Source organism: Cnephaeus nilssonii (assembly GCF_951640355.1).
Source record: "Cnephaeus nilssonii genome assembly, chromosome: 8".
Classification (NCBI taxonomy): Eukaryota; Metazoa; Chordata; class Mammalia; order Chiroptera; family Vespertilionidae; genus Cnephaeus; species Cnephaeus nilssonii.
In genome coordinates this window covers 76,637,435-76,660,359 of record NC_137079.1, presented here as the reverse complement: position 1 = coordinate 76,660,359, position 22,925 = coordinate 76,637,435, and the positions used below count along the sequence as shown (strand labels likewise).

The 22,925-nt window shown below is 33.5% G+C and overlaps 1 protein-coding gene across 4 annotated transcripts in view; it reads left to right on the top strand.

Annotated features, from left to right (window-relative positions):
• PCDH17 (protocadherin 17) overlaps window positions 1-22,925 on the top strand; it is a 100,192-nt gene that overhangs the window by 23,362 nt on the left and 53,905 nt on the right. For 3 of the 4 annotated variants that reach the window (XM_079778699.1, XM_079778698.1, XM_079778696.1), the window contains 2 exons: window positions 12,401-12,459; window positions 12,591-12,763. In XM_079778699.1, the coding sequence (XP_079634825.1) occupies window positions 12,401-12,459; window positions 12,591-12,763 (232 nt within the window). The remainder of the gene's footprint in view (window positions 1-12,400; window positions 12,460-12,590; window positions 12,764-22,925) is intronic. The other variant, XM_079778697.1, reaches the window with a different exon arrangement.

Genomic DNA, 22,925 nt, shown 5'->3' with positions numbered 1-22,925 from the left:
ATATTATATAATGACTAGAGGCCCAGTGCATGATTGAATCATGCACGTTTAGGGTCCCCTACACGCTTTCGCTTTCGATCACAGGGGAGCTGGGTGCCTGTCCGCTGGTGCACCAGGCCTTTCAGAAGCCTCCAGCGCGGCGGAGGCTTCTGAAAGGCCTGGTGCCTGAGCGGACAGGCACCCAGCTCCCACGCTTTTGATGGTCCGCGGTGGGACATGAGCTCGCTGCCCCAGAGGCCCCTTCTGTGCCGCAGCACAGCCATGGCGCAGACGCTGAGACACGAGCTCAGCGTCCCGCCGGCCCAATCGGCCACCCCGGCCACCCTGAGTCCTGCTCCCCCCGCGCCTCCTGGCCAATCGCGGGCATAGCGAACGTATGGTCAATTTGCATATTTGTCTATTATTAGGTATGATTAATAAATGTAATACCTTAAATTTTTTTTGCACTTCAAGAGGTGTTTTTTGAGAAGCTGCTGTTTTGATAATTTATATGACTAGAATGATGGTTTAGTAATACTACAAGCATTAGAACATTTAATAATAAATGCCATTATTACCTTTTTATGTTATTGACCAAAGGAAATATCTAATTGTTGGAGTTATATATACATATAAAGTATTCAGCCTATTAAAAAAACAACATTAAAGTATAGAAAGGCAAAACTGCAGACTGTTTCAAAGAACCATCTTGTTATTAGGGTGATAGTAGTACTGTTTTTGCTTAGTATGTGATAATAATTTTTAAAAGCATTTCAAGATAAGCTACATTAATTTCTTATTAACTTATTTATATGGGGATATGAAATATGGAGATAGAGCATTATCTTTCTCTCTTTCTTAGAGAGCCAGTACAGCAACTGACTGGCACTCTATGGCAAGTGTTATTGTTCTCCAATGAATCAGGAATATGATGGACGATTCTATGGAAGTCTGTTATCTGTAGTTTGTCTGTTTTACAAAAATGTGGGCAGTAACACTACTCTGTCTCCTAGCGCAATGAGAAGAATGAATAATAAATATCAATAATACTGTTTTGTAGATCCTAATATAGGACAGCATCCTTCAAATTGCCCAGCACAGGATGTATGCAATGACATTATTTACATACATTTAGATTCAGTGCAGTGTAGGTTCAAAGCATGTCTATATTACTTAAATAAATTAGAGTAAAAACTGGTTTGAATTTAAATATTTAATATGTAAAAATTTTCTTTCCTAACTAGCAAGTTCCTTAAAATTAATAAAATATTTAAATAATGTATCACAGAAGACTCGGCATTTGTAGTGATAATCAGAAAAATAATTGGCCACCAATTTGTTTCCCTACATTTTCTCTCTCTCTTTCTTTTCATACCTAGAATTCTAGAAGAAGTTCAGACCTGTAACAATTTTTCATTGGCTACGTAAAACTTTGAGTTTTTAGTCTTGGAGGTCCAATTGCAGATAATCTAGTTTTATATATTCATCCATTGGAAAAATTCTTTAGTGTTCTTAATAGAGATTGGCAATAGCACAATAAAAGGAGACTTCCCTAAGACGAAATGTCTGGCTGTGAGATAGAAAAATATCAGCAGAGAAAAGAGAGCTAAGCTGCGCCCAGCCACACACAAACACTATTACACCCTGGAAGGAAAAGAGGAGACTGGTTATTGGACAGGGTTGAAATGAAAGGCTGACCTCACTGAAGAGAATGGATTAATCAAGGAGTTGGAAATTAGCACCCAGGAAGTAAGTTTGGATATTTATCAGAAGACATCAACTCATGACACAACACACTGACATTGCCAATGAGAAAGCACATGTAGCTTTTAGTGGCAACTCAGTGGCTTTTGCACACTGAGTTTCAGCAGAAATATAGAAAATGTGCAGCATTCTCTATTTTGTGTGCTTTTATAGATAACAAATAACACTCATCCTACATTTTATCTCATTTTCTTCTTGTCAAAGATGATTTTCTGTAAGATTTATAAATTGCACAATTAAATTCTGGCACAGAAATTATTAAGTCATCAGTGTCATTTATAAGAAGGTTAACATTTGTAAGATATTTTAATAGGCAGCCAGATCTTACAGATGGCCAATAGACATATGAAAAGAGGCTCAACATCACTAATCAGAGGAAAATGCAAATTAAAACCACAATGAGATACCACCCCATGCCTGTCAGAATGGCTATCTATTAATAAATCAACAAACAACAAGTGTAGGTGAGGATATGGATAAAAGGGAACCTTTGTGCACTGTTGGAGGGAATGTAGATTGGGATAGCCACTGAGGAAAACTGGAGGTACTCCAAAAATTTAAAAATGGAACTGCCTTATGATGCAGAAATTCCACTTCTGGGAATATATCTAAATAAACCCGAAACAGTAATTCAAAAGAATATATGCACTCTTATGTTCATCGCAGTATTATTTACAATAACCAATATCTGGAAGCAGCTCAAGTGCTCATCAGTAGATGAGTGGATAAAAATGCTGTGGTATATTTACACAATTGAATACGATTTGGCAGTAAAAAAGAAGCAAATCTTTTGCGACATTCTGAATGGACCTGGAGAGTATTATGCTAAGTGAAATACTGAATATTAGGCAAAGAAAAGCAAATACCATATGATTTCATTTATATTTGGAATGTAATGAACAAAATAAACTAACAAACAAAGTAGAAACAAATAAAATAGAAACAAACTCGTAGATACAGAGAACAAACTGACAGTTGTCAGAGGGGAGAGAGTGGGAGGGCTGGGTGAAGAAGGTAAGGGATTAAGCAAAATAAATAAATAAACAAACAAACAAATAAATAAATAGCAGAGACTGACAGCAGTATGGTGATTGCCAGAGAGAAAGGAGTGTGAGCAGAGGTAGAAGAGGACAAAGCGGGGATAAATGGTGGAAGAACACTTGACTTTGGGTGCACAATATAATATGCAGATGATGTTTTATTGAGTTGTACACTTGAAATCTGTATTATTTTATTAATTTCAATAAATTCAATAAAATAAAATGGAAAACAAGAAAAATCAACTAAATCATCCTGAGCAGTAGATTTTAAATTCTTGGTTAAAGATGTGGATTTGTTGTCCTCCCATTTTAAATTTAAAATAATGCTAGTCTTTGCTAAATGTGGTACAGATTTCTCATGCTTTTATTGTGCCTTTAGTAACAAAACACAAATGTCAACCACACTAAATTGGTATAAAATGTATTATTTTGAAAATCACTGATAAGTACAGTTATTGCCATACCTCACATACTTTAAAAATGCCAAAGAATACCGCTGTCAGATAACTTTATAAGTGGTGGCTTAAAATACTGTTGCCTACTTCAGCAACGTAGGCAGAACCACACCATATATTCTGTTGAAGGAAAAGCTATGAGAAGCAGTGTCAGTATGAAAAGGCTTACAGTGAATTATTCACCTCTTAATCCTCCCTTGTGTTTAGTCTACTGCAAAGAGAATTCTTGTTATCAATGTGAAAAGCAGTGCCTTTGAATTAAGGGAAAATTTAATTTATTTTGTTTCCTTTTCAACCCAATGGCTCCAATATATGCAATCAACCGGTATCCCTAATTCAAAGGAATTTTCAAAATTCCATTCCCCTATGCACCTAGACTAGGAAAACACTGATCACCTAATTATACTCGAAGCTAAAATGATATGATTTTAAAACTATAACAACATACCCAACCCCAAATTAGTTGTGAGAAGTAAGTTACTCTCTTAATGATGACTTCAGATTCAAATACATACTTTCATTTTTTCTTAATATTTCTTATTCTAGATCATTATTGCTAGATTTAAAACTTTCTTCATATTTATATTACAACCTTTGGGAGATTCTTTTGTGTTTGACATACCTGTCTTTACTTTCTAATATATTGCAAATTCCTAAAGACAATGTTGAGACAAATCTATAATGATAAAAGAGTAATATGCTAATTAGACCAGACGTCCTTCCAGACAACCTTCTGGACAAAGCCGGGGCTGCGAGGGAAGCTCAGGTCCCAGGTACCTGCTGGCAGCCAGAGGGAAGCCTGGGTCCTGGGTGCCAGAGGGAAGTCGGTGCTGGCAGCCGGGGGAAGAAGGCCTACTCTTGCATGAATTTAATTCATTGGGCCTCTAGTATTATATAAAGCTTATATAGATAAACACATAAAACTAGCTTTACTATTATATAAAATATTGAGGCAAATGTTTCTAAAACTTGCTGCCAAATGCTGCATCTTTTCTTTCTTGGGGTCGAATCTGCTGTCAAGCCTATTCATTGTTCTTTAAAATTTGAAATATTGTAGTTTTCATCTTTAGAAGTGCCATTTGGCTCTTTTTTACATCTTCTACTTCTCTCCTTTAGGCCTGAGATAGGATGACACATGGGAGGTACTTAGGGTTCAAAATGTAAGGAGGCTTTTATTCTCAAGGTGTCCTCTTAGGTAAAGAAACTGACATAGAAAGGCAAAAGGATGTTAAGAATGCTAGCAGTTTATAAACTACAGCCTCCTACCTTTTGCAACCATGATTCTGGTAACACCAAAATTGATCTCTCCATACAAAATTCCCTGACTGTTCCATGACTCTATAATGGGAAATATAACATAATTTTGGCTAGATAGCACCAAGGGGGGTATGTATGTATTAATCACATAGGGATCGCACTGATTAAAGTTTGAACCCTAGCAACATTTACAAAAATAGTATTTATGATGGTGAAAACTAACCATAGAACCCAGTTTCCTAATGTTTACATTATTCTCTCTTTCTTTTGCAGGGATACATTTTGAGACTAGTATTATGATATTTTTTCATTGAAATTCATTCAAAACAATATTCAAAATTATGACATCTTTATTTTCCTCATCCCAAATTTCTCAAATTTTCTAGAAATCCAAATACTGTTTCAAAATTTACCAGACTTTCATTCAGTTATTATGATTTCACAATCATTACTATGCTGCATATAAAGCTTAAAAATTAAAAACTTATAACATAAATTATGTATACTAATAAAAGGGTAATATGCTAATTAGACCGGGTCAACCAGACATCTTCCAGACGTCCGACTTCCTTTCGGACAAAGCCGCAGTGGCAGGGGCCGAGGCAGAGGCAGTTAGGGGCCATCAGGTTGGCAGGGGAGCAAGCAGTTAGGGGCGATCAAGCCAGCAGGGGAGGGCAGTTGGGGGTGATCAGGCCGGCAGGGGAGGGGAGTTGGGGGCAATCAGACTGACAGGGGAGCAGTTAGGGGCCAGCAGGCAGAGGTGGTTAGGGGTGATCAGGAAGGCAGGATCGGGCCTATACTGGCAGTTGGACATCCCCCAAAGGGTCCCAGGTTGGAGAGGATGCAGGCCGGGCAGAGGGATAACCCCTGTGCACAAATTTTGTGTACTGGACCTCTAGTATTATATAACTAAGAAATTTCCCTGTATTAGCTCATATGAGATATAAACCCACACATTTTTAGATAATATTATCCTAATTTTGCTTCAAAGTTGTAAAATTATTTTGACAATATTTTACATATCCTTTGCTACATCTTAGATGCTAATTGTTTCATATTAAAAGGTTTTAAAGGCTTTATAAAGATATGCATTCACTTACTTTCAAATGTAGAATCAATTTTACAAGGTATTTCTAAATTTAAAAACTTGCAATTTCTCAGGATGGCTCTCAGTGCTTCATGATCTAGCCAGGTTTGTTTCCTGCACTGAAAGGAAAAGCTATTCCTTTGCAATAAAGGCAGTCTGAAATCTTTATTTAAAGTATTTACTTTATGGCTGGGTAAACGGGAACTGCACACACACAAAAAATCCTTGAAAGAAATGAAAATTGAGCTAAATAATTCATATGTAAGGTGCCTGTCTTATAGAGCTGTTGCTTGTGTTTGCTAGTGTGGTTAAATAGATCTTTATATCTTGAATCCATTTGTAGTCTGTCCAAATGAAAATGGGTTTTCTACATAGGTTTTAAAAGTTGGCTCAGTATAATTTTAAAGGACAAAATTTAGAAACACTCTTTATTGAGACTATTTAATAAAATAACTTATCCTATATAATAAAAGGCTAATATGCAAATTGTCCCCTCAACTGGGAGTTAGACCCAGGGGCAGGGCCGGCTGGCCAACTGCCTGTGGCCCCTCTCCCTGGCTGGCCCCACCCACATTGGGGGTGGGGCCAGCTGGCTAACCACCAGGCCGCCCTGATTGGGATGGGCCATCTGGATCCCACCCATGCACAAATCATGCACTGGGCCTCTAGTAGTTTTATAATACTCTATGAAACAGATGAATCTTCAGCATATATGAGATGCAGATGATTACCTTGCATATATTTTTTGAAATACCTTTTATTAGTAATCAGTGAAATGAATCTTTTATTGAGTGTGGAGTTCTATGTATTTTTATTCATATATGGCAAAATGAAACCAGCATCACAGTCAGATTACTAAACAGTTCTATTACCCTAAAAGCTTCCTCAGTCTATCTCTGTAGCCAGCTTTAACCCCTGGCAACCACTAATCTGTTCTTTTTCATAATAGACTTTTTTATTTATTTATTTGAGAAGTCTTATAAGTAGAATCATATAGTATGCTATTTTTTGAGACTGGCTCTTTTTCACTCAATATAATGCTTTTAAAAATCATCTAAGTTGTTTCATCAATAGTTCATGTCTTATTGCCAAACTAGAGGCTTGGTGCACAAAATTTGTGCACTCGGGGGGGGGGGGGGGCGGACCCTTAGCCAGGCCTGCGCCCTCTTGTGGTCCGGGAGCCCTTGCAGGATGCCTAAGCCATAAGCTGGACATCCTTAGGGCTGCAGCGGAGGTGGGAGGGACTCCTGCCACTACTGTTGTGCTTGCCAGCTGTGAGTCGATTTCTGGCTAAGCGGCACTCCCCCTGTGGGAACGCCCTGACCACCAGTGGGTAACTCCTGTGTTGAACGTCTGCTTCCTGGTGGTCAGTGCGCATCATAGCGACTGGTCGTTCCACTGTCCGGTCGATTTGCATATTACACTTTTATAATATAGGGTAGTTTTCCATTGTATGTATGTACCACAGTTTATCTATTCACCTGTTAGAAGATATCTGCGCTGATTCCAATTTTGGAAAAGAGAGTTTCTGTAAATATTCATATGCAAATTTTTATGTGAGCATAGTTTGTATTTCTCTAAGGTAAATGCAAAACTGCTGGGTTAATTTGGCTCTTTTTCCCTCCTATAGATCATGATTTTGGTATCACGTCTGAGAATTCTGCCTAACACAAATATTTTTTGCTAGGTTTTCTTCTAATGTTTTAGTTTTATATTTTAAATTCAGATCTATGATCTATTTTGAGGATGTTTTGTTTTATTCTTTTTTTAATATAAAGTGTGAAGTGTAAGGTTGAGATACATTTCTTTTGAATTACCTATTGAATTGCCTTTTGCAACTTTGTTAGAAATCAATTGACCATATTTGTGTGAACTATTTCTGGAAAGTCTCTTCTGTTTAATTGATCTATATGTCTTTTTCATCAACAATGCTGCATTGTCTTGATAGGGTTGTTTCATTGTAAGTCTTAAAATAGGGTAGTGTTACTCCTTCAACTTTATTCTTTTTTTAAAAAAGTATTTTGGCTATTATAGTTTCTTTGCTTTTCCATATACATTTTAGAATCCTCTTGTCTATATCTACAGGAAATCGAGCTGGGAATTTGAGTGGAATTATGTTACATGTATAGATTATTTGAGGAGCATTGACATCTTTACCGTGTTGTATCTTCAAATAATAAACATATATATGTCTTCATTATATAAACTTTTTTGATTTATGTAATGAGTTTTTGTAAAGTTCAGAATACAGATTCTATACTAGTTTTTAAAATCATTATTTGCTAAGTATTTGATTTTTAGGGAGCTGATATAAATGTATTGCTTTTGCAATTTTGATCTCCAATAGTGTATTGCTAGAATATAAAAATATAATTAACTTTTCTGTGACACCTTGAATGTGGCAACATTGCTTAATTTAGTTGTTAGTTCTAAGAAGTTTTCCTTGTTTTAATTCCTTCCTACTTCCTAACTCATAATATTATCTGAGAATACAATGACATTGTCTGTATTTTTTCCAATTTCTTTCTAATGTGTGTGTCCTCTATTTTTCTTGCCTTATTGAACAATTAGGACTTTCAGTGCAATGATTAATAGAAGTGGTGAATTTTTTCAGTGTTTCACCTGTACTATATTAGTTATACCCTTTGTTTTTTTATAGATGCCCTTAATACAATTGAGAAAGTTTTTCTATTCTTATTTGATGAGAAATTCATCATTAATAGATGCTGAATTTGTCAAATGCTTGATATGTCTTTACAATTTCTATTTTTACTAGTTTACTGTGTAGAAAAACTATTTTGACTCCTTTTACTATCCATTTTCTGTTCAAGTTCTTTAGGCATATGTAAGTAGCTGTATCAAATTAATCAACTTCCATAAATGAAGAGCTTTCCCAATTTTAGCCAACTTGGTTCAGTTTTAGTAAGTGCTTCCTTCCACTTTCTCAAAGACACTAATTTTTCAAATTATTATGTGATCTTTATAGTTCTAAAAGGATGAGCAAATTGTAGAAGATGATATTTTAATATTAACTACTGCTGATAAAATTTTTGATTTTGAATATAACATAAATTTACTACAATTTGCTGAATACTACTAGAGAAAAGCATAAAGGCAAATAATTAAAATAAATCATTCATATCCACTTTGTGGGTTATTTGATAACTTGTTTATTTCTTTGTTTTCTGTACAAATAAAAACAAATAATATCTAATTTTATATAATCTTCATCAAAAATAACAAGAAAGAAAAAATCAAAATAAGAGGGCATATTCAGTTTTATAAGTAAGTTCTTTATCTTATGAGCAAATAATCACTTAAAAAAACAAACTTCTGTCTTTTAATTCCTGATTTTGAAATAGATTAAAAAGATATCTAAAGTGTCTACTTTAGAACTTTTCTGTAATTACCCACCAATTCAGGGTACATATATTTCAATACTAAATTATGTGTTTTTAAAATAATATTTAAACTAGGTTCAAGTTGAATTTGAAGGGAAAAAATCTAGTGAAGAGTTTGTGTGGAAGAATATAAAGGTTTTAGAAGTTATAAATATTCACATTTAATTACTCTGCTGGAACTTAGAAAACTATAAGTGTGTGACCTCAAATTTTACTTTCTTTTTAAACTTAAAAGATAATTTATAAATTTACCAGGTAGAAGTCAATTTTTTAAAAAAATCTTTATTGTTTAAAGTATTACATAAGTCTCCTTTTATCCCCATTGACCGCTCTTGGGCCGCCCCCACCCCCTAGCACGTGCCCTCACCCCACTACTGTCTGTGTTCATTGGTTATGCTCATATGCATGCATACAAGTCCTTTGGTAGAAGTCAATTTTTAAGTACAATATTGAAAAAATATCTGAAAGCCCTTCTACTTCTAAATGAAATGATGTGATAAATATGGCTATTTTTTCTCTATTTTTTATTTTTCTATGCAAATACTGTTATTTTATATTCAGGATATTATCCTTGGAGTTTGGATAATGGAAATGTTATTTTCTATAATAAAGCCAGTGTGGTTTTCTTATAGTGAATTATTATATGTTTGTTAAGACAAAATGGCTGTTTCATTATGATAATTATGAATACACACAAATCTTTCACATTCCTACCCATTTTAATGGGTGAATGCAGTCATAACTAGAAACTTCTGTTATTGTGCTACTGATTAAATTTCATATTTGAAAAAAATGTTCTTTGTGAAATTCTACAATAATAAACCAATTCCTTTTTAAATTTTCTGCATTTTAAGTCCCTCATTTATCTTCCTTTATATATATATATATATATATATATATATATATATATATATATATTTCCTTTTTATTATTTTTCTTTATTTTTTCTTGCTTTTCTCACTTCTGTTATTTTTCTTCCCTCTCTTTTCCTTCAAAATTCCCCCCCTTTTTTTCTAACTTCCTCTTATTTTTCTATTTTTATCAAAACTGTATTTGGTAGCAGTTCATCAGCTACTAATATATACATAAAACATACAAACACATACATGCTTTTGCACAATCATATTCAAAAACATCTTTTCACTCAATGAGAACATGTTTATTTATTTATTTTTGTTTAAGTCTCTTATTTTACTTAAACTCCTTAGAACTTTAATAATTTGCAAACATTTTTAAATACTATCCTGATTAGAACAGGTGAAGAAAAGTTTCCCCAGTGTGTCTCCCTGTATCAACTTCTTATAAGGCTCCATTTAATTAAAGCAATAAAAAACACAAGATTACTTTTAATAGCATGTCTATTTTCTCACTAGTTTCTGCTTTTCAGGTTACATTTTACTCTCTCCTTAATACTCAGGATTCTCATTTTCTGAAATGTTCTAAGACATTTATCCTGAACTTTTAACTGAAAGCATATGTATACATATTCTGACCAATTCAAAAGATGAACTAGCCCTGGCTAGTGTGGCTCAGTTGGTTGAGTGTCATCCCATGCACCAAAAGGTCATGAGTTTGATCTCTGGTTGAAGGCTTGATGCCCAGTAGGGAGTGTGCAGGAGGCAGCTGATCAATGTTTCCCTCTTACATTCATGTTTCTCTCCCTCCCTCTCCAAAATTAATTTAAAAATATATATTTAAAAAACATGAACTAGATTTTTTACATTAAAATGTGGAATTTCAACTAATTATAGTTTTAAAAATTGGAAAAATGATTTTGCAAACATTTTTGCCCCTCATGCTGGTTTCCATTATCTTTATTAGATCTCTAAGTTAGTCTTAAAAATTGATAGTTTGTTATTTTGAAACCAAAATAAGGTGCTTCACAGAGCCTGTGAAAAAATAAAACATGTCAATGAAAAATGTATGCCACCAACTACTAGCTAAACAAATTAGGTGTGAGAAATGAATTGTCCTTGTTTACCCACATTTTTACTTTTTTTTGGATAAAATTCATTTGAACAACAACAAAAAGATTACAAATTAAGATATTTGTAAGGGATTTCTTCTGTCCCCAAACTTCTAACAGACATTGCAACTCAATGCTTTAAGATGTTACTCTTAGCGTACTCCCCCACCCCCAGGAAAATTTTGAAAAGCCAAATAATTTAAATTATTACATGGGGAGTAAAAGAGTACTGTTAACATAAATTAGCCTTATTTATAAGGAAAACACATATTGCACTACATTAAGCCTTACCTTGGGCCCTCTGCTTCATGAATTGCATGCTCCTGTGCCACTGATACTTGCATGCTGGATGATCTTGTACGAACCCATAGCTGCTTCAGAGCATAATGGCGTGATATGAAGTGATGCAGCAAACAGGAGAACCTTTGTCCTGGAGTCAGCTGCAAGAAGAAGTAACGTGTATGAATGTACAGTATAGGGAGATCTATGAAAGATCTAGTCTCTTTCTCCCAAAAGACTCTGTTCCATGATACAAGGAGAATTCAGTTCTTCTTGGCAGATCTCCAGGTCAGTTTGGAGGCAGTAAAAACAACCACAAAAAACAAGCCTGGTTTCTCAATGTCTTTACTCTCGGTGTTTCAAGTAACATTTTATTTCTTATTTTTCTATTACGTTGTTTTTAATAACCAGGAAAGAATACATCTTTCCATTGTCTTGTGTGAGTGCAATTTTTATGGTAGGGATGTAGTTGAGGATGAATTATATGGGCCCAGCTTATCTATTTTATTTTTTACTGAATTTATTGGAGTAGCATTGGCTAATAAAATTATATGTTTCAGGTGTACAATTCTATAATACATCATCTGTATACTGCATTCTATGTTTATCACCCAACGTCAAGTCTCCTTTCATCACTATTTATCTCCCTTTTACCTTCTTCTACCTTCTCCCACCCTCCTTACTCTCTGGTAATTGCAAGGAAAGGATCAGTATCTCTTAATTGAGGAGTAGATGACTTTAAAATGATATTACATCAAAGAAGGCATAAGATCCCAGAAGATTATGTAATTATGTTAAAAATGAGTATTATTAAATAATTCACACTTTTATTATGGAGAAATTAGGTCATTTTTCTACTCCTCCCACAAATATTCAATCTTAATATCTAAATAATGAAACAACACAGTGTTATCCATCCTGGTGCTAAGAGAGAATGCCAGTTATGACAGGCTCATTGTTTACTTTAACAGGTAATTTGTGGACCGGAATCATTTAATTGTTCTGAGTACATAATTACATGTCAGCAATTTCCAATTTAATTAAAATGTACAAATCTGAAGATTAAGGGAATTTTTGAATTATTAATCATTTTTCCACTAGGAAATCTTGTTGCTCTGCAGGAGATTTGTCCAGTGTACAACTATACGTATTTTTTTCCTTCTCTTTCACAGACAGACAATTTTCCCGCAGAGCCCAATTACATGGGCAGCAGGCAGCAGTTTGTTCAAAGGTAAGGCCTATTAAATAACTTTCTCAGCTTCCCCATTTGCATTCGTGTCAAAATTGCTTTGCAAGAAACTACACCAGACTCCAACTCGTAGAGACACCACTTTCTCTTCTTTTTCTTTATATGTATTTCAGTAGCTCCACGTTTAAGGACCCAGAAAGAGCCAGCCTGAGAGACAGTGGGCACGGGGACAGTGATCAGGCTGACAGTGACCAAGACACTAACAAAGGCTCCTGCTGTGACATGTCTGTTAGGGAGGCACTCAAGATGAAAACTACTTCAACTAAAAGCCAACCACTTGAACAAGGTGAGTGAAGCCTTCCAATGCTTACCAAGTGTAAAGTTTAAGCAATCATTATGAACCAATTAGCACTAGAGTGCAGTTTATTACGGTGGAATGGACCATTAATGTATCAAAAGAAATAGCAAATCCCAAGTTTGTCCCAGACAAAAAAACAACTATTCAAGTACCTCTGTAACAAGAGAGAGAGCAAGGCCATCGATAGCAGTCTATAATCTTCTTAATATAAGAACTTGATCAAGTCACTAGATTTGTTCTTATCTTCATGAATGCTTCCTAACTTTTCCTATTTTGCATTTTATTTACAAGCAAAATATGGCATATACTACCTATAACCCACATTTTAATATACTCATATATAGGATTAAAATAGTAAATTCAACACTTTTAGGTGAAATGAAAACTTGGTTGGAATTGTATAGTTCTAGCAGGTTGGTGTATTTTTAGTGTGAATTTTAGTTTTTGAAGAGTCAAATAATAGCTAAGCCACAGTTTTTGCTCCTTTTATTTTGCTTTACATTGAAGTCTTCATAGATATCAAATAAGCATGAACTTGTTTATGCAGATAGAGATGAAAAAATATTTCTTAACAAGTACTTACATTCTAAAAGTCTACCTTTAATTTATTCATTTGATATGCTTGTTAAAAAATTTTATGTCTTCATTGTTTCAAGCACAATGGAATATTTGCTGATGATTTACCCAAAGAGAATTAAACTACTTGCATGTGTAAGAACTAGAAACCATAGGCTTTTTCCTAATGTCCAATTATAGCAAATGAAAGAATAATTATTTTATAAGTTGTATTTCAGAATTACAGATTTATTTTACATTAGTTAATGTATTATTAGTTTTCAAAATAGTCACGATATTAAATATTTAATATTTATCATTTCAGTTTTTAATGAGAAACTTGATTTATACTGTATGTACATAGCTGCTAAGTCATTTATTAATTGATGATTCATAGAAAGTAATTTTTTGCCTGTAGTACACTCTGTCCTATCACATATAGCTTAGCAGATATAATGTTTACTAACTTTTCTAATCATATTCAAATTTTAATACAAATATACATACACAAATATCTATGTAATACAAAAATAAGTAAACATAGATATAAATATTTCTGCACTGATTATTATTATGCTGGATTTATTTTAAGGTTGACCTCCCCAAGGCCTTCTTTTCTAAGTAATAAGTGCTAGATAGATAACTTTCTTCTGACCTTTTACCATCACAATTTTCTGTGTTAACAGAAATATTGTTTTTTTAGATTAGTTTTTTTTAACAAAAGCTATTTATTTGTGTTTATATATATATTTTTATTGATTTCAGAGAAAAAGGAAGAGGGAGAGAGAGAAACATCAGTGATGAGAGAGAATCATTGATCGGCTGCCTCCTGCACATCCCCTACTGGGGATTGAGCCTGTAACCTAAGCATGTGCCCTTGACCAGAATAGAACCCAGGACCTTTCAGTCTGAAGGCCAAAGCTCTATCCACTGAGTCAAACAAGCTAGGGCTAACAAAAGCTATTTAAATACTTACTTAATATTCACAGTTCCTGCAAATTAGAATGTTTACTTGAATGTGATTTAAATGTCTTGATGGGTTGTGACTATGTGATATTATGTAAATCTTTTAGACACATTTTAAATAATGGGTTGTTGAATCTTGATATGTGAATGAATAGCATAAGACAGACCCAATTATGTGTATAATAAAGTAATTAAACAGATGATTTTTTGGCTACTATTTGTAAAGTTGCATATGGTAAGTAAAGAGTTTGCAGTTATTGTCTGTCTTCATGAGATTCCAATTTTCCTTTCTTAATCAACAACATAAACAAGTACACTGTTGCTCACATTAATACTTTCATTCCTTTTCATGCACTAACTGAACAGTGTATTTGATGAGCATGAAAAAGACCTCTCTAGAAAAAGAAAGTTATTTATGTTTGAAAGTTTAAATTATAGTGAAAACATGATTTAAAAAAATTGATATCAAAAACAATATTTTAGAAAGGTGACTATTGTTCTTAAAAGAAAATATATTTGGCATATATTTTAATTAATATGACACAGAAATATTGCTAGTCTAAGGGTGAGAATGACAGTAGAAATATCTCCTGTAACACAAATAGATTCCAGATCTCCTTATTAATAAATATGGGGAAATTATTATGAATCTGAAAACCACACTTAGGTAATCAATAAATTATATAGGATACGGACTTCTACTTTAAAACATGAACTTGAAGACTTAGCTTAAATAATCTTTCATTGAATGATTGGATTCACTAATGCACTCATTTAATTAATATCTATTAAAATTTTTAATATATAAAGGAACAAAAATATATTTTCTTTTAGGAACAAGAAACTGAAAGCTAAACAAAAAGAAACCTGTTTATCAGTTTTTTTCTCTTACTAAAATTGTGTAGTAGTGCTTTAACAGATTTCAATTAGAAACCAGTAGCATATTACATTTTATATTTTTTTGGCTTCCATCACTATTTAAATGATCTCAAGTAAGAAAAATAGTGTTCTATTTCTAAATTGAAATATTTCTTTAAATTAGAAATTAAAATACATTAAAAAATAATCTCCACATTTTTAGTGGAATCTTTTGTGCTAATAATTGTTTTCCTTTGCCTATGATTAAGCCTTTTTGAGCTTTTGATTTATTAGCTCAAATATTACTTTTTCTCCTCTTTTGTGCAGTTAGATTTTTTCATTCATTTTGTTCCTGATATTTTGTTTATTTTTTTCTACCATCAATTTAATCATCTCAAATATATAGCAGGAGTATATGTTGCCCATTATTTTAGTAAAAATATTTGAAAGGAATCAGTAGTTAATTGAAAGTATACTGTATTACACAACAGCTGAGGATAGCTTCAAGGATTTTATGTTAATAAACTATTTAATAGAAAAAGGTTATTTTAGGTATTGTGATTTAAAAAACTATCAAAAAGTATTTATATTTTTCTATTTAATTGCATTTTTGTGTTATCTTTTTTTTTTTTTCCAATTAGAGTTTCTCTATACTAACTTCGCTTAGTATTATAGGTAGGTGAACGATAGATAAAAGGATCCAAATGTTTTAGAATTTGTATGGTACCATACATAGTAGGACATTACTTAGTTAGAGATGCAAATGTTTATATTTCTAATAAGCATTATCAGAAATTTACACAGAAAATTGACCAAAATACATTTGATATTATTTTGCTGAATTTATATTTTCGAGTAAGAAAAACCAATTTATACCAAGAACTAAAAAGAAAATACATGTAATGTTATCTATTTAAATAAGTCACATACAGTTTTATAAATAATAAAAGTCAAAACATTTTTAAGTTAATTTACTTCTTATGCCTCAGAATATTATTAAATCTTTGACTTCTTTAAGAAAATATTGCTCCTTTGAATTTCTATCTACTATAAACTATTTTCATTACTAGCAATAAACATTTCTTCTTTTAAGAAACTAATAAGCTTGCCCTAAAATTCAGTAGTTTCTGTTGATTCCAAAAATAATAATTATGCAGTTTTCATAAATGCTGATTGATGATTTATCTGAGCTTCTTATTAATACCAAGTGATAGCTCTCAATTTTCCTTTTTTTTTTCTTCATTTAATTTTCCACCACCATTTATCCCCCCTGTACCCTCCACCAATCTCCCACAATCACCATACTGTTGTTTGTGTCCATGACTTCCTTTTTCTTTTTCTTTTTTGCTCATCCTTCTACCTTCTCGTCCCCCCAACACTCCCTCTCCGGAGCGGTCTGCCTATTCTCTATGAGTCTGGGATAATCAGTTTTCTTGATATCTTTGTAATTGACTGAGACCAGATTCTTGAAGCCAGAAATCAGTGGAATATCATTATACATTATGACTGTTGACAACCCAGGCCAAGGATTGCAGTGAAAGAGTCACAGTCACGGATCTAACTCCTGTGTTGCATTGCCAGCTGTCAATCCCTCCTCTGGATTCCAGGGCTTTACTGAACCTCAGGAGTTGTTCTGCTCACCTTCTTTTTTATTTTTTTCCCTCATTTCATTTAATTGCCAAATAATTTTCTTTTTCCCCCCCATTCAATTCTGTGCTTCCACTGTTCTCTCTTTACTGCTAGAAAAATCTGACTCCTTAAATTACATTCTGGTTCAAAACATTTCACAATGGAATCCCTAATTAGAATCTAATAAAAATAAATCAATAGAAAGTTGAGAAAGAATAGAAATTCCAAATGAGCCAGGTTTGCTCCAATGAATTTCAATTTTAAAACTAAATTGCATTCTTAAGGGTTGCCTTTCGTCTTCCCAGAGGACATTTTAGAAAATTATGAGAACTAAAGCCTAATGGATTTTTTTTCTTTATGTCAGGGCTTGAATTTTGTTTGTGTGCTCCATATTCAAAAGATGATTATATCAGTTAAATGACTGCAGGATTTGTTATATGATTTCAGAGTTGGACAAGTTTCTGAGCCCCACTCCTTTAAATCCCCCCGAGGTTCCTGTTCTGAGAGGAGAGCCACACATTCAGGATTGGGGAGGGAGTCATTGTGACAGAGGGTTGGGGCACTGAACACAAACTTGACCTACTTTGCAATTTCCCCTAGAACTGACACTGAATAGAAAAGTACGAGGATAGTGCTTTTATATTCTTAGGTTTTTGCTCTGTTTTTTTTTTTTCTCCTTCATTATGGTTACTGCAGTTCTGACCCTTTCAGTCAAGCACTGTCTTTTCCCACACCTTCCCATAATAGGCAGCAGCAAATCCACCTCTACATAAGCAAGAACATGAAGGTAATGACTATATCTATCCTCTCAACAGCCATCTGGCATCCTCTGATATATATATATATATATATATATATATATATATATATATATATAGTCTTTTTTTTTGTTTTGTTAAGCCTCACCCTAGGATATTTTTCCATTAATTTTCAGAGATGGTGGAAGAGAGAGAGAGAGAGAGAGAGAGAGAGAGAGAGAGAGAGAGAGAAACATCAATGTGAGAGAGACACATTGATTGGTTGCCTCCTGCACATTCCCTGACCTGGGCCAGGGATCAAACCTGCAACCCAGGTATGTGCCCTGGACAGGAATTGAACCCGCTGCCCTTTGGTAAGTGGATTAGTGCTCTAATCATTAAGCAACACCAGCAATGGCTGAAAATAATTTTTAAAGGAAATATTGTTATAAATTTATTAATTGTAAATATAACTTAGGAAGGAAGTAGAAATTTACTGCCATATGGGAGGGGAAAGGAACTCTTGCATACATAATTTCAGAAAGAAATCATTTACGAATTTTTAAAGGCACAGATGCTTTAAGACTCACATACATGGCTTTTAAGAAATTGTGTTAGTTGCCAATAATTCCTATTATTTTCAAGCCCTGTAAGTTTTTATTGGACTGCACTTATCTAAGAGCACCTTAATATCCATTTCTCCTCCTTCCTGTGTTGTCTTTTTAGTACTTTCAGAATTCATCTATTTTTCCATTTTTCTGGATAAAATGATCCACACACTGTTTATTTTTGCTTGCCATACATTACAACTGTCCCATAGTTCACCTAACTTTAAAAGTTTCAATGATATCTCTTTTTTCTCCTGTGCAAACATCTGTTTCTAGGAGCCAGCAGCTGGTATCATGAAAGAGAGATTTTATCACCCTCACATTTGTTGCTCATCATAAAACCTTCCTAACAAGTGTTGCATGATTTACTATAGACTCAATGTGATTTTGAGATTCTCTTGCTTTTAGTAAGCACAGCAATAACTTTTGCTAAAACATTCCAATTAGGAAATGCCAGATACAAAAACATGAGCTAAGGTGCATGCTGGGTCTTCAAGGAGCTCAGACTGTATTAAAAGAATTTGACATATAAGCTATGAGGTTTGCACAGTGGGAGGTATGCCCCAAGTACTAATGATGTCATGAGGATGAACACCCAGACCAAATTTGGGGGAATCAAATAAAATTCCTGGAGGAGGATACATTTGAGCTGATCCTTTAAAAAAATGTTTAGCTCACTTGGCAGAGTAAAGTTGGGAGAAGAAGGACAGAGCATTCTCAGAAGCAGAGATGCAATGAAGCAAAGTGGAAAGTTGCTATTAGGTGCAGATAAATAGTGATGTGTGAGACTAGGATTGGTGAGTATGAGACTCTCGAGAGTATGAGAAGCCCAGTGATAGATTGACTGATAGGGGACCATTGGATGTTCAGGAAGTAATAGCTCAAAGTTTCATTTTAAAGAGGTGATTTTTTATGCCAATGCCTGGGTAGACAGGGATACAATTAGGAAGCTGGAGAAGTAATCCAGGGCAAGACAAAATAAGGCCCAATGCAGTAAAGAGGTAATAAGAATAGAACCAAGTGAAAGATTAAAACTTGTTTTACTATATGCCATTGCTTTTATAATGATAATGAATTGCTTGGTATTCATTTAAAATTGATTTTGAGATAAAGGTTTCTAAAGGAAAAAGCCATTTTATACCCAAATAAATGGACTAACACTTGAATTATTTAATGCCTTTAAGTTTTTATATAGTACATATATACCACATATATTAAATTAACACATACATGTTTGAAACTTTTATCATTTTCTCTAAATGACGAATGCTTATTTGCATACTGAATTTGTCATACTAAAGGAAATTTACCAATCAAAGACACCAGGAGAAAACAGAAACAAAATCACTTCAGTTAACCAGATCTTTGAGAGAACTTCGAGAGCACAGTGAGGTAGTTTAAAATTGTGTGATAATGAATCTTAGAATTATGACTGAGCTAACTGAGTTCAGCTTACTGAGGAGGTGAAGACAGGGTGAGGTCACCAAGGGGAAACATTCAGGAAGTAAAAGAAGACATTTAAATGAGTATCAGAAGGGGCAACTGGTGATTACAATTTGGCAGTCAGAGAAGTCAGGAGGCAGAAGATGCATGTCTGTCACGAAGAGTTAACCATTATTTCATTCATAATTAAGACACAAGATATAAGAACTTGTAATATATCAAACCAAACATTTAACATATTCAAATTAACTCCTCTTATATGTTTCAATTCCATAACTAACATGAACTGTTGAAAGCTAATGTTTTGACGTGCAGGCCTACAATTATTAGAACCAGAAGTTTTCCAGAGTTAGTAACTTTTCAGATTTTACAAAAGTGATATAATCCATATGCCATATAGTATGTAATATTACTATTGGGATCTGTGGCAGTACTCACAATCAAACACAATGATGATTTTTTAGTGAAAAGCTAAATATTCATACTAATGGAATAAAGAATAATTTAAACAGCCCATAACAATTCAAGTCAGTTTTTGCTATCAAATGAGTAACAAAATAACTGCCAGATCTGAATGTTTTGGGAGTTTCAAAATATAGACAATGTAGACTTGTCCTTAATTTGCATGTTGTGGTTTATTGTCCCTTAAAGCCTTGACAATGAATTATACTGATGCTTTTTCAAAGAGCAACATAATGAAAAAATTGTCTACCACCAAGAGAAGTGATTTTATACAGTTTCCTATTAAATCAGATTAGAAATGTGCAGTTGGTCTCTTGCCTCAGACCAAATATAGAAAAAATTATCCATTAGCCCTGTAATAGTTTTAATATTATAAATATTTACTTTGGGAAGCCAGGGTAATCTAGGAACATTTAAATGTTTAAACAGTTCATAAGATCATTTTGAGTAGTACTTTTAAGATTTGCAGACTGATAACAAATGCACCCCTGCATCTGATACAGGGTATATTTTTTAAACAAAGTACATATTTCATAAGATTGATTTGTCTGCCCTGGATTTTATTTTCTTTGAGGCTTTGAGAATTGATATTGAGGAATGAAACTGTTTTATTTATTTTTTTGTCTCAAGTCATTTCCTGCTTAATTTTAATTACTGTTTGTTATATAATACTACAGGCCCAGTGCACGAACTTCATGCACTGGTAGAGTCCCTAGCGGCTGCCGGCTGCTGGCCAGGACCTCCCTCTCTTCCCCTGGCCGGACCCACACCCTGGTCAAACTCCCAGACAACTCCCAGTTGAGGGGACAATTTGCATACTCTGCTTTGATTATATAGGATGATTTACATAGATATCTGACCTTTGATCCCTACAAACTAACATTTTTAAGGAATTTAAGGAAAGATGGCAATAAAACACTAGAAAATTTTAATACATGCAGAATGACTATGATGTTCACAAGAATTACTCTACACTGCAGGAAACCAAAAGACAATAGAATGAATCTTAAGTAAACATACTAATATCTGATAAATTTTTTAACTCATGGGGCTGATCTCATCACCATTAATTGATACATGAATAAATTAATTCAATAAGTATTGTTTCAGCACTCATATAGATGACACCCTGCCTTCAAGGTATTTATCTTTGAGGGTGTCACTCCTCTGTCCATCTAGCTGTAATTCCGTTAGTTAAATACTGTGATATATGTATACCGTAAGTACAATTAATTCTGCTATAGAAATGAATAAAGCATTACTTCACAAATTAAATGTGCCTTTAATAGGGACTTGAAAGCAGAACCTGACTACAAGATGTGGGGTAAATTGAGTATTTGAAGCTGGGATAATACCATGATCAAAAAAGACTTAGAGATGTGGCAATCAGTATATAATCCAGGAATGGCAAATAATAGACATAATTTTATTGGACTATCTGGTGTAGATTTATAATGGAGAGAAATTGGACCAAATGAATGTGTTTGGGTCAGATTATGAAAGACCTTGAATGCCATACTAAGGAGTTTGAATATAATTCTATAGGCCATTAAAAACTTTATTTTGATTGGAGTTACCTGTTCAGAGTTTGTTGGAATGATCAATTAATAATGGACTAGAGAAGCCCAATGGTCAATTGGATCATTCATTCAGTTTCAAAAGCACAGAGGTAGGTTTAATACTTTCTAATTTTTGTCTAACATAATGTCATGTAATTTAATTGTTGTGCCCCATAGTTTCAACTTAAATTACTCTGAGTAATAAACATAACTCAAAAAAAGTTTACACTTCAATGTATCATCTATTTATATTTGTCAATAATGATCACAGTTGACTTTTCCTTTCATTTTTATTTTAAAGCAGAGCCAGCAACCCTACCTTAAATATAAATCCCAATGAAATCCTTGAAAGATTATAAATATATGACAAACTGTGTGAACTTAATCAGATAACAAAAGATCAGCTAGTAGTAATATGGAATTAAAAAGAAGATAGCATTTATTAAACATCTATTTTAAGTCAGTCACTGAAACAAGCCCTTTTAAACAAATTTGTCCTCATGGTAAGCTGATGAGATGACTGTTATCTCTTTTATTAGATGAAAAACCTGAACATCAGAGAACCGAAGTAACTTGCCCATAGTTGATGCCATTAGCAGTTTTATGCCTGTTGCCATGTCTGTGTTCTTTCCACTCTAGTCATTTTTGCTTATTTATAGTCTTCAACAGAGAGTTTGCAAGGCAGATATACTAGCATTCCTAAGTTGAAAATAAGTATCTTACTTTTGAAAGTAGAGTTGAATCTGATTCTTTATGCCTAAATGTATAGAGTTATGAAGGGTTTTTCAGAACATGTAGTCATCTAATTAGTTGCCATTTATTTTGTTATTATTATTAATAATAATAATTTTGACTTGCTGTGCAGAAGCATCTAGTACTGAGACTATTGTTTTTTTCATCTTTGTATAGACTTTTATGTAGAATAGCCTTTATGTAGAATAACCTTTACTTCATTGCTATCGATTCTTCAGTTAACCCTAACTTGTCTTTTAAAAAATGGACATAAAGTACAAAACTTCCAATGTTAACACACTGATACTATTTGAAAAATAATTTATTTTCCAAATACTCCCAAGAGTCATCTCTGTTTAGCTTATTAATATGTAATCACTGGTAAAAGTAGGATATAAGACAGTTGTAGTTCTATATTCTATTCCCCAATCATTGCCTCTTAAGTTTGACAAATGGTACTTCTGTTATTTTTAAGCAATACTGCATGTATTAAGCTCTAGCATCAGTGTTACTTTTAGAACTATGACAGTCTACTCAGAGATATCTAAGTTATATATAAAAATTTAATTTTATTTGCAAGACACTATAGTCCATATACATT